The sequence below is a fragment of the Pygoscelis adeliae genome, unplaced genomic scaffold, assembly GCF_000699105.1.
Source record: "Pygoscelis adeliae isolate BGI_AS28 unplaced genomic scaffold, ASM69910v1 Scaffold140, whole genome shotgun sequence".
Classification (NCBI taxonomy): domain Eukaryota; kingdom Metazoa; phylum Chordata; class Aves; order Sphenisciformes; family Spheniscidae; genus Pygoscelis; species Pygoscelis adeliae.
The window spans coordinates 3,075,261-3,087,419 of NW_008824044.1; the positions used below are offsets into that span (position 1 = coordinate 3,075,261).

The window sequence follows — 12,159 nt, forward strand, 5'->3', positions numbered from 1 at the left end:
CTAAAGGCAGCAGTTCCCAAAATGCAGTAGAAGGTGAGCTTGAAGAGGAGTCTAAAAATGGAGGAGAAAACCTTTCTTGTGAGGGATTCCAGCAAACTCCTCAAAAAGATAAAGTTGTTAAACTTGACAAGGAAGCTTCAGTTAAAGAAACAGGTACTTGTGAGTTGCAGAAAAGTAGGCATGGTCAGGAGCTGCTCAACTCAGATGGTGATTGCACTGCAGAAAATCAAAACAGATCAAGCAGCACAAACTTGAATTCAGAAAAAGGGGAGGAAAGCTTGGAAGCAAATAGAGAAAACCCTGAAGTAGAGTGTAGAAACACAGACAATCTCAAAAAACTATCACTGAAAAAAAATAACCGACTTCTGCTAACCCTTCCAGAAAGAAGTAGTGCAGTAGAGCAATCCAATTTTGCTGGAACCATTGGAGAAACAGTACAAAATATACACAGTTTAGAGGGTGACAGAAGTTTCAAAGAGGATCCTACTGGGGAAGAGGAAGAAGCCCTTATGGAAGCACAACATGAAGCAGAAGTGACTATAAATAACAGTGTGTGGGAGGCAGATGGCTCAACAGCTGAGGGCATGCAAGAAAGTAGTAATGAGGCTTCAGGAACAGTTATCAGTGCTGATGATAAAGGAAAGGCAGTGCAAAATTTTGGCAAGTTTGATTCTTCTATAGTGAGGTTAAAAAGCCATCAAGATGGGGAGGCCATGGACCATTCTGCTGAAGGACAAATGTCAGGTGGAGCGAAAGCTAGTGAGCTCACAGTGAAAGCAGACCCTTCGCCAAGTGGTGGGAAAAAGAAGTCAGAAGGAATTTCCCTTGGGGAATCGACACGTATTCGCTGCGATGACTGTGGTTTTCTAGCAGATGGTTTGAGCGGACTAAATGTTCACATAGCCATGAAACATCCTTCAAAAGAAAAACATTTTCATTGTTTACTCTGTGGAAAATCATTTTACACAGAGAGCAACCTTCACCAGCACTTGGCCAGTGCTGGGCACATGCGAAATGAGCAGGCAAGCGTGGAGGAGCTGCCCGAAGGAGGCGCTACCTTTAAGTGTGTGAAGTGCACGGAGCCCTTCGATTCGGAGCAGAGCTTGTTTCTCCACATCAAAGAGCAACACGAAGAGCTGTTGCGGGAAGTGAATAAGTACATTGTGGAAGACACTGAGCAAATAAACAGGGAGAGGGAAGAGAACCAAGGCAATGTCTGCAAGTATTGTGGGAAGATGTGTAGAAGCAGCAATTCCATGGCCTTCCTAGCTCACATCCGTACCCATACAGGTATGGAAACTCTCTTTGCAAGTGATCTCTTTCAAACAGAGTCAATTATACCATTGGTCTTTTTCTGCTGGTTAATCTCTTTAACGTTTCTTATGAACTGGCATTCATACTGCCTGATGAGCCCCCGATGAAATTCAGAATTACCTAGAGGGATATGAAAATACAGTGACCAAAGGGCAGAAAATGTAAGAACATTTTAAGCGCAGTCACCCTTCTGCTTTTTGTTTCCTATAGAGAGATTTCCTTCCCTTTAATCTAAATTGCAGCTATTAACTGGTTCTTAAATTTATATAATGAAGCAGTGGTGGTGTGAGAGAACAATTAGGTTCGCAGTTGTTGGATATCCAAATTGTTTATTTCATTTCAGTTCAGTTCAGTTACACTTTCAGCATTACATAATGCTTCAGGATAGACATTTGCTATTACATCATTCCTAAATAAATACCAATAAGAAGCATCAAGAGGTTTTTGTAGAAGTAAGTTATGGGAACTGCAATTGGTCAGCCTTTTTGGAAGGCAGTATGTAAGGCTGATGTGATGCACAGGGATGTAGCATCTGATTTAGTTTCTGTGCTGATCACACTTTCAATTCATTTTTATGTTTAATTTTAAGTGGAAAATTTAAAAACATTTTTGTAGAAAAATGCATAAGCTGCAGTTCTAAATTTATGTAAAAATTCACTGTGATGTTTCTATAAACCTGCCATACATTCTTTATTTTAAATAGACAGCTTTTCTAAATCACTGAGCTCTGCTTAGACAAGTGGTGTCTCCATGGTTGAATTTATGAGTGGATTTGAATAATAAATTCACATTTCAATGAACATATTTTCATTAAAACTGTAAGGTTTATTTTACTGTACTTTTAAATAATGGCTTATTATGGAAGCTATAGTTTAAATTCATGCAGTATTTGAAACTTAGTGCATGGTTACAAGGAAAAGAACAAAAAGGTAAGAAAAAAGAAACATAGAAGAATGGTAATTCCTGGCATAATCCTAGAATAGTTTTTTAAGGTTTTTTATGAAAAGGCAAGGGCGTGACTGGACAACAGAGTTTAAAATTAATTTTGGGGAACATGGGCATTGTATTTCAAACCTTTCAAAGTATTTTACTGTAACTGCAGTATTCATGTATACCAATAACTCACATACTTAATACTTTCAGCATTACTTCTATCCTGTCAATAACATAGTTATCTATTGCTTCAACTAATATCCAACTTTGAATGCAGTGTTAAGTCTTTAGAGGGACGCTCGTGTTCACATGGTCAGAACAGCTGTATAAGCCCTTAATATGCCCTCTTACGGCAGATAAAACTGAATAAAACTAAGAGGGAGGATGCTAATGGAGCTCTCTTTAGAATTCTTTATGCAACTGTCTGGTCAAGACATGTTGCTTATAATTGATGTGTCCATTACTTGAATTCTCTTGTAATTATAGTCAATAAGTCTTGTAAATGTGTTAAAGCTCACTAAAAGCATACAAATTCAAGAACAGAGTAAGGCTAATAATTTAAAATAATCAATGTAGGCATTTCAGCACTTAATTTCCCTTGTGTGTTGATAGCTGATCATTCTTAATCCATTAAGATTTATTTAGTCGTTTACAATGCAAAATAGGTTTGCACTGGTCACTTGTGCCATTTGAAAATGTCCACCAGGTTAAGTGCAGAATGTAGTCCATTAGTCTTCCTTGACTATATGTATTAATTGCATTTAAAATCAAGTTAATGTGGATGTGAAAGTGAGGTAACTATCAATATATGACAAAGCAACCCTACTTACATAAGTTACATCATTGATTGTAATGTTTAGTAAAAGTTAGTGTACTTTTTAACATCTTGTTAAAAGATGTTAAAAGGTCTTATCATGAAGTATATTTTTATTGTGCTTTTGGATGGCCCTAAATATGCAAAGCAGTAAAAGAATACATTTTATTTTGCAAATCATTTTTCGGTCATGCTTGCAGACGGGGTATAGAAGGGTTACAAATCGAGTTTTATCTGCTCTCTTTCTCACGGCACCTTTAAAAGAAATGCTTTTCTTAGGCTTTGCTAATTCACATAAATAGTAACGTGGAGACTTTTATTAATAGTTAATGGGAAGAAGGCTTTCTCTTCCAATCCGTATTTTCATATTTGTGATTTCCTTTGTGACTTACAGAACCTTTTCTTCCAATCTGTATCACAATGGATGCAGTTGAATAAGAAACAAATATTTTTGGGTTATTGGGAGTGGTGGCAGGGGGAACTGACCTACTCCACCAACTGTATATACACTGACTTATAACATTGATGAGGCAAAGTACAGTATTTCTAGCTTCCCATCTGTTCCAGGGTAACACCAGGTACATAATAGGAGCAGAGCTGCACATTTTCCCATTTATTGTTATGATGATGAGCTTTTGTAAAAAAATCTTTCTTCAGCATCCAGATGTGCATATATATGTTTATGTATGTATGTATGTGTAACCATATCCAATTCCTTGCCTTTTTTAAAATTGAGTAATTGGTGATGGGGGGGGGAGGAAGGGAAAGTTTTAGAAAGATACAACTAATGATGTCCATTAATAGAAAAATAATGTTTCAAAATACCGTTAAATAACGTAGGAGATTTTCACATTGCAAATGAAAGGGAGGCTTTGCTAGAGAGGAGATAACAAGTAAGTCCATCACATGTTGACAAGTGAAAATGAGGAATTGTAAAGAAAAATAAAAGGAGTAGTAGAGGTGGAAGACTTTTTAGTTCACAATTGATGATTAAGTCCCATAAACTTAATTAACAATCAACATCTGAGGAAAAATCACCTGCAACCACATCATCTTTGTTTCATTTCTCATAAGATTTCTCAGTTAATGGGAGTTTTGCTCAATGTAAATGCGGTATTTTACTCCCCACTTCCTAAACGTAGGAGGAAATGGTATGATGGTATTTTATGCAGCTCTGCTCACTTTGCATTGGTCCTGAGCTAGGGACACAGCTATGCCTGCAGATGCAGATGGTGTTGCCTTTGGCTGGCTTAAATCTGAGGCAGTGAATTTTTCTTATAGTTTTGAGTCTCTGTTGTCTTAATGTAAAATAAAGACTATGAACTCCAGTCTTCTCTGTAAAACAGTAGCGTGGTTTGTCTGTCTGGCTTGAACTCTTAAATTTAGTCTATTTTCAATTTGGTCGTTTGTTTTTTTTTTTTTTCTTTCTTCCCTCCCCCAATTCTCTTGTTAAGAGCCTTGTTGTTTACCGCTACCATCAGAAAATGTACACTTTGTTTCCATGCCATAACTTGTGGGTAAAGTAATTCTGTGGCTTTTTTTTTTTTTTTTAAGTCATTTGGTTAGAAAGATGCTATATTGAAAGTGGTTTTCTCATTTTTCTGTCAACTAAAAGCCAAGTGTGAAACCAATAGTATCACATTTAACACAGCATATGAGAACCATTAGAGTTTGTGATAATATAGGTATGGCTAAGAAATGGTTAATTGCTTCAACATTGTTTCAGATAGCCTTATGGTAAATACAGATTTTTTTCCCCATTAGTTTAACTCTTAGTCTAATGCCTTCATCTGAAGTATAAAATTTTGGGTTGCTCCATCCAAGAACATACTGGAACAAATTTGGCACCAGCAACCTAAAAGGGAGATGCACTGCTTTTGTTTCAGGTGATAAGTACTGACTGGAGCCTGCCAGCACTTGAATTTTCATGGAGTTTAAAATGGAGATGTTAACAGATATTCAGCTCTGGATCTGAGAAATAAATAAAAAAACCTCATGGCCTCAGTGATTTTTGGATGAGAGCAGTCAACAGAATAATACATTTCTGTATTGTCAGCACACCGTAGCTACGATTGGTCTGAACTCGAGTTTTGCACAAAGGATTCATGTAAATGGAAGCCAGCAAAGGTCTTGCTTGTATGGAAGCCCTGCAGGACACCTCCAGTAACAGAATGAGGAACGAATTTACAATTTAATCAGTAGGAGAGAAACTAAGGGAATACAGGATTGGATCCACATGGTATTTGAATTCTGTGACAAAAAAGAGCAGTATAAGCACCAATAGATGTAAAAAGTCCTCTCCGACTGTGGCCTTGATGTTATTAATTGTGCAATTAGTCTTTAAGATCATAAGTTAAAACATCAACTTTTAATACTCTTTTATTTAATGCAAAGATAGGCTGTTTTTTATTTGCATGGGTCTCTTTATGGAATGCAGTGTTGATTTGAAATGTCACCAAATTAATGATTAATTTAGCTTTATCAGGATCATTTAAATAAACTGGGGTTTTTCAGTGTGATTGATAGAATGTGATTGCTGTTAGCTGCAATCTCAACCTGCTTTTGACATTTAAACATATAAAGCTGACTAGATATAACCATTCAGGTGCTAAATATATTTTACATCTACTTCCAACAGTAGAAATGGAAGTATTAAGAGATCTGGCTTCATTGTCATTGAACTGTGAAATATTCAACCTTGTCTGCCCGTGCTTAGTACTGTTGACTTTTTTATTTCAGTTAGAAGATTAAAATTAATGCTTCATTTTTCGTCAGCTTTTGGGAATTAAATTGAAATTTAAGACTCTAAAAATTTTTACTAAGATCCTCAATTTCACCAATGGATTCTTGGAGGATATTCTGTTTTCAAGGGCAAAGCAAAAAGGTTCATTGATCAAGTATGATATAGTGCAACATTTTTCTTATCAGAGCTCTTTATGTATATTTATTAAAGATCACATATTTCATGTTATGCTTAACTGTATTGGAAGAAGTACTTCACAAAACATATACTAAACATAATATGGAGACTCTGTGACCATATTGTACTTACTTTTAACTGCAATTCTATGATTTTGATTTATTGATTTAAGGATTTAGTGGTCAGAAAATTGGAAAGTGCTACAGCATGCTTTAGAATGGTATTGCTGTGTAATAACATGGGGACTGACATGTGCCCAATTTAACTATTTCAGTTAAAAAAATAGTTTTTCCATCCTCGAGAGAGGGTCACTGTTAATTAAGATAGACAAATAATTTGACTTTTTGCTGAAATGATGTGATACAAGAAATAGGCTGGTATTGCTTCTTCGAGAAATAATTTCAGAGTTCTTTGGTCTGCAGTAGACATTTAATATTAAAGTTTGTTCTTGAAATAAATAATAGCCAAAATGTCAATACTTCTGGTTTGCAGAATAATCATAAATTCTTGACCATAAAACAGTCATAAAGGCATAATATTTTATCCACTGTATATTCATACATTGCATGTCATTACTATAGCTAGGTGATGAATCATTTTCTGTGTGTGACAGAACAAATCTGAAATACCAATGCTAATGTGAAATCTATTCAAAGTCAGAAGACTTGTAAAATTACTTTACTTTAAATATATTTGCTTAAAAAAACAAGTACATTTTGCAGTTTACACCAATATCAAGCCACTTTAAGACCATTACCTGAGCGTCAGCATTTGGAAATGGGGAAAGGTGTAGAACAACTTTTGCCGTCTTGCTGCCTTAAAGGTTATCTACCTACTATATTGTCTTCTCATTTTAATATTTTGTGGGGTTTTTTAATAATAATAAAAAAAGAGTAAATTATTACTAAAAGTTAAGCGAGTCACTTCCACGATCTTGAGCTTAAGGAAACTTTAATGAGTAATGTATAGTATATACCGTCTGTGTCCTGGGAGTTACAAATTTATGTACGAGATCCTTTTTTTGTTAGGCAAAAATCTCAAACAGGTTAAATGTGGGATAGGCTTTTTTAAAGGTTATTTTTCCCAGGATTTTTTATTTCTTTAACCGTGGGTGATACATTATTCTAATTCAACTCATATCTCATGCTAAATTTTACTTAGGATCAAAGCCATTCAAGTGCAAGATATGCCACTTTGCAACAGCTCAGCTCGGAGATGCCAGAAACCATGTCAAGAGGCACCTTGGGATGAGGGAATACAAGTGTCATGTCTGTGGGTGAGTAAATTGAAACAGTCTCCACCATGGTTAACCAGGAGGAGAGTACAGGATATGCATTGTTTCAGAATTGAAAACTGTGATGTGAGCAAGAGTGGCTAAAATTATGCATGCATATCCTCCTTTCCATTGTTATGGTAAATTCCTTAAATACAGTTATGACATTCTTTTCCCACTTCTAATCCTGCACTGAAGATGAGCAATTTTATGGGCTACAAGGTCAATTTGAACCTGTAATCTGTAAATTGACTAAATTATAGGATGTTCATTCACATTGCCAGGGAGAACTGTAAATTCCATTTAAAGACATAAAAAATATATAATATAGACTTTACTGTGTGGGGTTTTTTCTTTTGCTATACTGTTATAATTTTAGTACCATTAACAGATTTCTGGACTCCATTAGGGTTTTCATTCTTTACGAAAACAAAACAGAAGACTGATTTTTCAAACAAACTGATCTAAAATATTGCAGGCATAAGACTTTAAAAATAAATTGAAGTCTTTTAGGTATGCTTGTGTTCTTGTTTGTTAGGCAAAAAATCTTGTTTTTCTTTTTTACTTAACCGTTATTTCCTCAGAAGGATCGTTCATAATGTTTAATTGTCCTTCAAATGTGTTGCATTTAATAGGAGGCATTGAGACTCCTTAATGCAAAACTAATTAATTTAGCAGAAATGTTTAAAAGGTTTTAAAATGCCATGGCATATATGGTACATCATAGGACATTCAAAGTTGGATTTTAATACCCTAGTTCTGATTAAAAATATATTTTAATGTTATTATGCTGGAGAAATTAACTAATATATGCATCATATAAAAACATTTTACTCAAACCTATGTAACCTGCTATAGCAGTCTTATGGCTAATGTGTAGAACAGCACAGGTTCAATTAGATGATGCAGTGCACACATGAATGGTGTGGTGTGATGTTGGGGATAATATTCAGCAGAGTTTTTTTAGCCTTAGTATACCAATCTACTGCAGGACAAAGTGAGTTACACATTTTAAAGGACAAGTGAATCTTCAGCTGAAGATGCAGCTGAGTGATTTTCACTGATTCATCTCTCTGCTTTTCAAATAATTCTGCATGCAGCATTATGAGATACTTTGGATGTTTTTACTCACTTAAGAAAATTAATTGCTGACTTCTTGAAACAAGAAATAAAAACGTATGAGCCTAATTCTTAAGTCCACTGCATATCAGTAGTAGAATAACTTGTGCTACTCTTCATTTTGCAGCATGTTTAAAATGAACATTGTGCGTGGTAGGCTATTTTATGTTGTTTGAAAAATCTTATTTACTATGTCTGCTATATGAACTGCTGAGAATTTGGCATGGAAGATCATTAACAACTACAGATCCACAAAACTGTTTAGCTAAGGCTAAGCTCTGTTCTTTAGAAATTGTCAACAAACTTGACAATGGTTCTTTATTCAATTCCCTGTTAACTTAAACTGAAAAATCATCATATTATTTAACTACGTTATCGTGAGGGGAAAAGTAAAAAAAAGTCTCAAAATAGCTAATATATTTTATAAAAAAGAGAATTAAAATGGTTAGGATTTGGCACAGTACCTCATTTTTTCAAAATCTCATTCCTTCACTTCAGGATTGACATGTTCTTTGAATCTGTCTCAGAAATTACACAACTCTCAGTTGCAATTCATGACGGTTATGCAAGAGAGAGAGCAAAACATGTATGAATGATTTAAACTGTGGACTTGAATGTTAGTCACTTTGCTAAGCTGATTGCTTACTGTATGTTGCTGACATGTCATACCTGGTAGCCAAGCAGGTACTCATTTTCCATTTCTGTGTAGTATTGTATAGCTAATTTTCATCAACAACGTGAAGCTGCGCTATTTAGATATGACAAAACAATCACAAAAATCTGATTTATATACCTGTTTAAATAATCATCACATTTCACTTAATGTGCACCAAAACTGTATCATAAGAATTATACATTAACACTGATTTAATTGGAAAAGACATTTTTGTACTGTAGCTAACAGTCCTGAAGAATTGAGCAGGATTTGAAGGAGGAATGACCAGAGCAGTTTGAACTGTAGTCCAAATAATGAATATGCCATCCTTAAATGTGGAAGAAGAGAAAAAAGTGTAATAGCCTGTGCTGTATTTCTGCTATTTTAATTGAAAGGATTGGGTAGTGTGTAGGTTAAAAAAATAAAGTAGCAACATAAAAAAAAATAAAATTGCCAGGATTGGCTATCGGATTAGTGGCACTACAGAACATTGGTACATTAACACCACTGACAATGTCAATTCATTATCATTGATGGCTAAATAATCTTGGAAATGCTCAGTGGACCTATTAGTTCCTGAACATAAGCAGCTCATGCTGCATTTCTTCATTAGCTTTAATTGCTATAAATTTTACCTTTTTAAAAATCATGCTTTAAAAGGTGAAGTGATCTTTCAGGAACATTAACTCTGTAATTTTGTCACAAACAGAAGGTCCTGCACTATGTTTTCTTTTCTGCAGTAGTTAATATTCTATCCTCTGACTTTTAGATTCATAGTAATAAGCCCTCTGCTAGTTGCGAGGATAAATTGTGTTTCAAAAGCTTTTGAATCTGCTTGGGCACTTTTTAAAGGTGAAATGTCAGTGCAACGTAGTGGTGTAGTGTGGTCTCAGAATACCCCCCTTTTTTTTTTAAGACAAAAATTCTCTGGAAATTTGTCTTTAAAAAAAAAGGCAAAAAGCTATATATGTGGTGGTGTTTTAGGAAGGGTTTGCTGTGTCTCAGTTTTCCAAATGATCCTCATATTTACATGATACAAAATACACAATATATAATTCACTTAGCTGTTGAAAAAGGCAGTAATTTTGCTGTGTTGTTTTATTTTTTTTTAATTGAAGTTCAGGGTTTGTTTTTCTTCAGCTGCACAGCAGAAACTACATGACACAGAAATTGGACATCGCTAATGTTTTAACATTTGGAATAAACCGTCTGCTACTCATTTCCTTATCGCAGATGTGTGTTAATTGTTTTCCTTTCCATACCCATGGCTGTAAAATATATCACATTATTTCAGTGGTAGTATCTATTTTCTGCGGGTAGCAAACTGCTGCGTATTTGAATTTAATATTTGAAAGTCTGGCTGATACCCTGGGTTAGACGAGCAAATCTTGGTTGTCCAGCATTTAAAATTTTTGTTTCATTTGCCAGTGAAATGCAGTGAAAAGGCTTATCACGCACTTTTCAAATTTTATGCCTCAGGTAGAACATGAAAAATGCATTGTTCTGCACTTGAGATTTTGAACAGAATTTATAGGCAGTGTTTGATTTAAAAATGCATCTACTATGCCTTTGCCTTTTTCTTGCCTTTGCTTTCAGAAACAGAATTTTTGGGGATGTAGTTACATGTTTCAAGTAAGAGTGGCTGCTGCTTTCTTTTTTTTCTCTCCTTTATGACTTCTTAAAAATCTACTGAGGAAGATGGGTATAAGGTAGGTTTGGATTTTTAGGAAAATTTTCGGTATTTCAAACATGCACATAAACATTTTTTATTACCTTCCTAAAAATTGAAAGGACATTTGTAGTAATGTCTTTATTATGTTTATTCCATCTATAGTATTCCCTATATAGTAATCAAGTGCTTTAAGGAACAAAAGTAAGTATTTGTATACACAAAGGAATTTGGAATGGGGTGGAAAAGGTTGGGGTTTTTTCTGTATTTTGCTGAAGCAGTTCTTTCTTATGGGGTGGGGTTTTGGGTTTTTTTTTTGCTTTGTTTTGGTCTTTTGGTGGATGGAGGTATTAACCTTTTTTACTTTCTGCTCCTCAGTTCTCGATTTGCTTTGAAACTCATTTTCGCAGTTAATTCTGGAGATGTCATAAGATGTTCTGCCAAATCAGTGTTTTGCTAAATTCGGTTATTTTTTAAAGCCTCATATAAACAAGCTTTGAGAGAGTTACAGTGTCCCAAGCATGGAAATAATTTCACTTTTGCTGCTGCTGTTAATGCTAAGAATAGTTCAGAGGTCTTGATCTTTATAAAGTTCAGTATTTTGATGACCCTGGTTGCTTTGAGAATGTCTAAAGAAAAATACTCGCCTGTATTGAGTATAGTGGCTAATAGATCTTCATACTTTATAGATAAGAATGTGCTTTAACCAGCTGCATCAAAAAATTGGCTGCACTCCTGTGTGTTGTGTTCTCAAAAATCTTTTAGATTTTCAGATTTTTTTAACTGATTATTGTTAATGTCAGGCTACTTTTAGTGAAAGCCTGCTCGTAAGATTGCTTTTAGCAAGCAAAAAAGACTTATTCTAAATTTATTGGTAGGAGCAGGAAAAACATTATATTTTCAAGGATGCCTTAATGTACTGTAATATAAATTAATTATTTATACTTGTGCCGTTTGGGAAATAGAAAGTTGCTACTCTAGTAAAACTATTTTTGTGTGGTATTACCTAGTTTTTGTGCATTAGAAGGGATCTCTGTGTAGATGATTATAATGTCACTTTCTGACCTTTGCAGCTTGAATAATTGTAAATCATTGCTTCATAACGTGTCAGAGAATGTCTGTACTAGGCAATTAAATGGCAGAATATAATAGACCAAATTATTGCCTGTCATGTTTTCAACAACACAGTTAGTATTTGAGTTACACTTAATCATTACGTGCATTAGCAACTTCATTGGAATCCAGCTTCAGGCTGAGCATGAAATACATTACATTATTTAAACCTCTAATGGTAGAAGTCATTTATTTGTGTTGAAGTGTACAACATGCAGAGTTTCATAAAGCAAGGAACACTTGAGAGCTTAATTTATCCAAATCAAAGTCTAAATGCAGATAAACACAAGTGGCAAAAATTAGTAATTTTTATAGGCTGGAAATATTTAAAAATACATGGTTGTGAGTA

At 34.7% G+C, this 12,159-nt stretch overlaps 1 protein-coding gene across 1 annotated transcript in view; it reads left to right on the forward strand.

Annotated features, from left to right (window-relative positions):
• LOC103924882 (zinc finger protein 407-like) overlaps positions 1 to 12,159 on the forward strand; it is a 37,944-nt gene that overhangs the window by 25,544 nt on the left and 241 nt on the right. Inside the window, 2 exon segments of the mRNA XM_009333491.1 lie at positions 1 to 1,290; positions 7,143 to 7,257. The exon segment at positions 1 to 1,290 is cut by the window's left edge and continues 21 nt beyond it. Of these exon segments, the coding sequence (XP_009331766.1) occupies positions 1 to 1,290; positions 7,143 to 7,257 (1,405 nt within the window).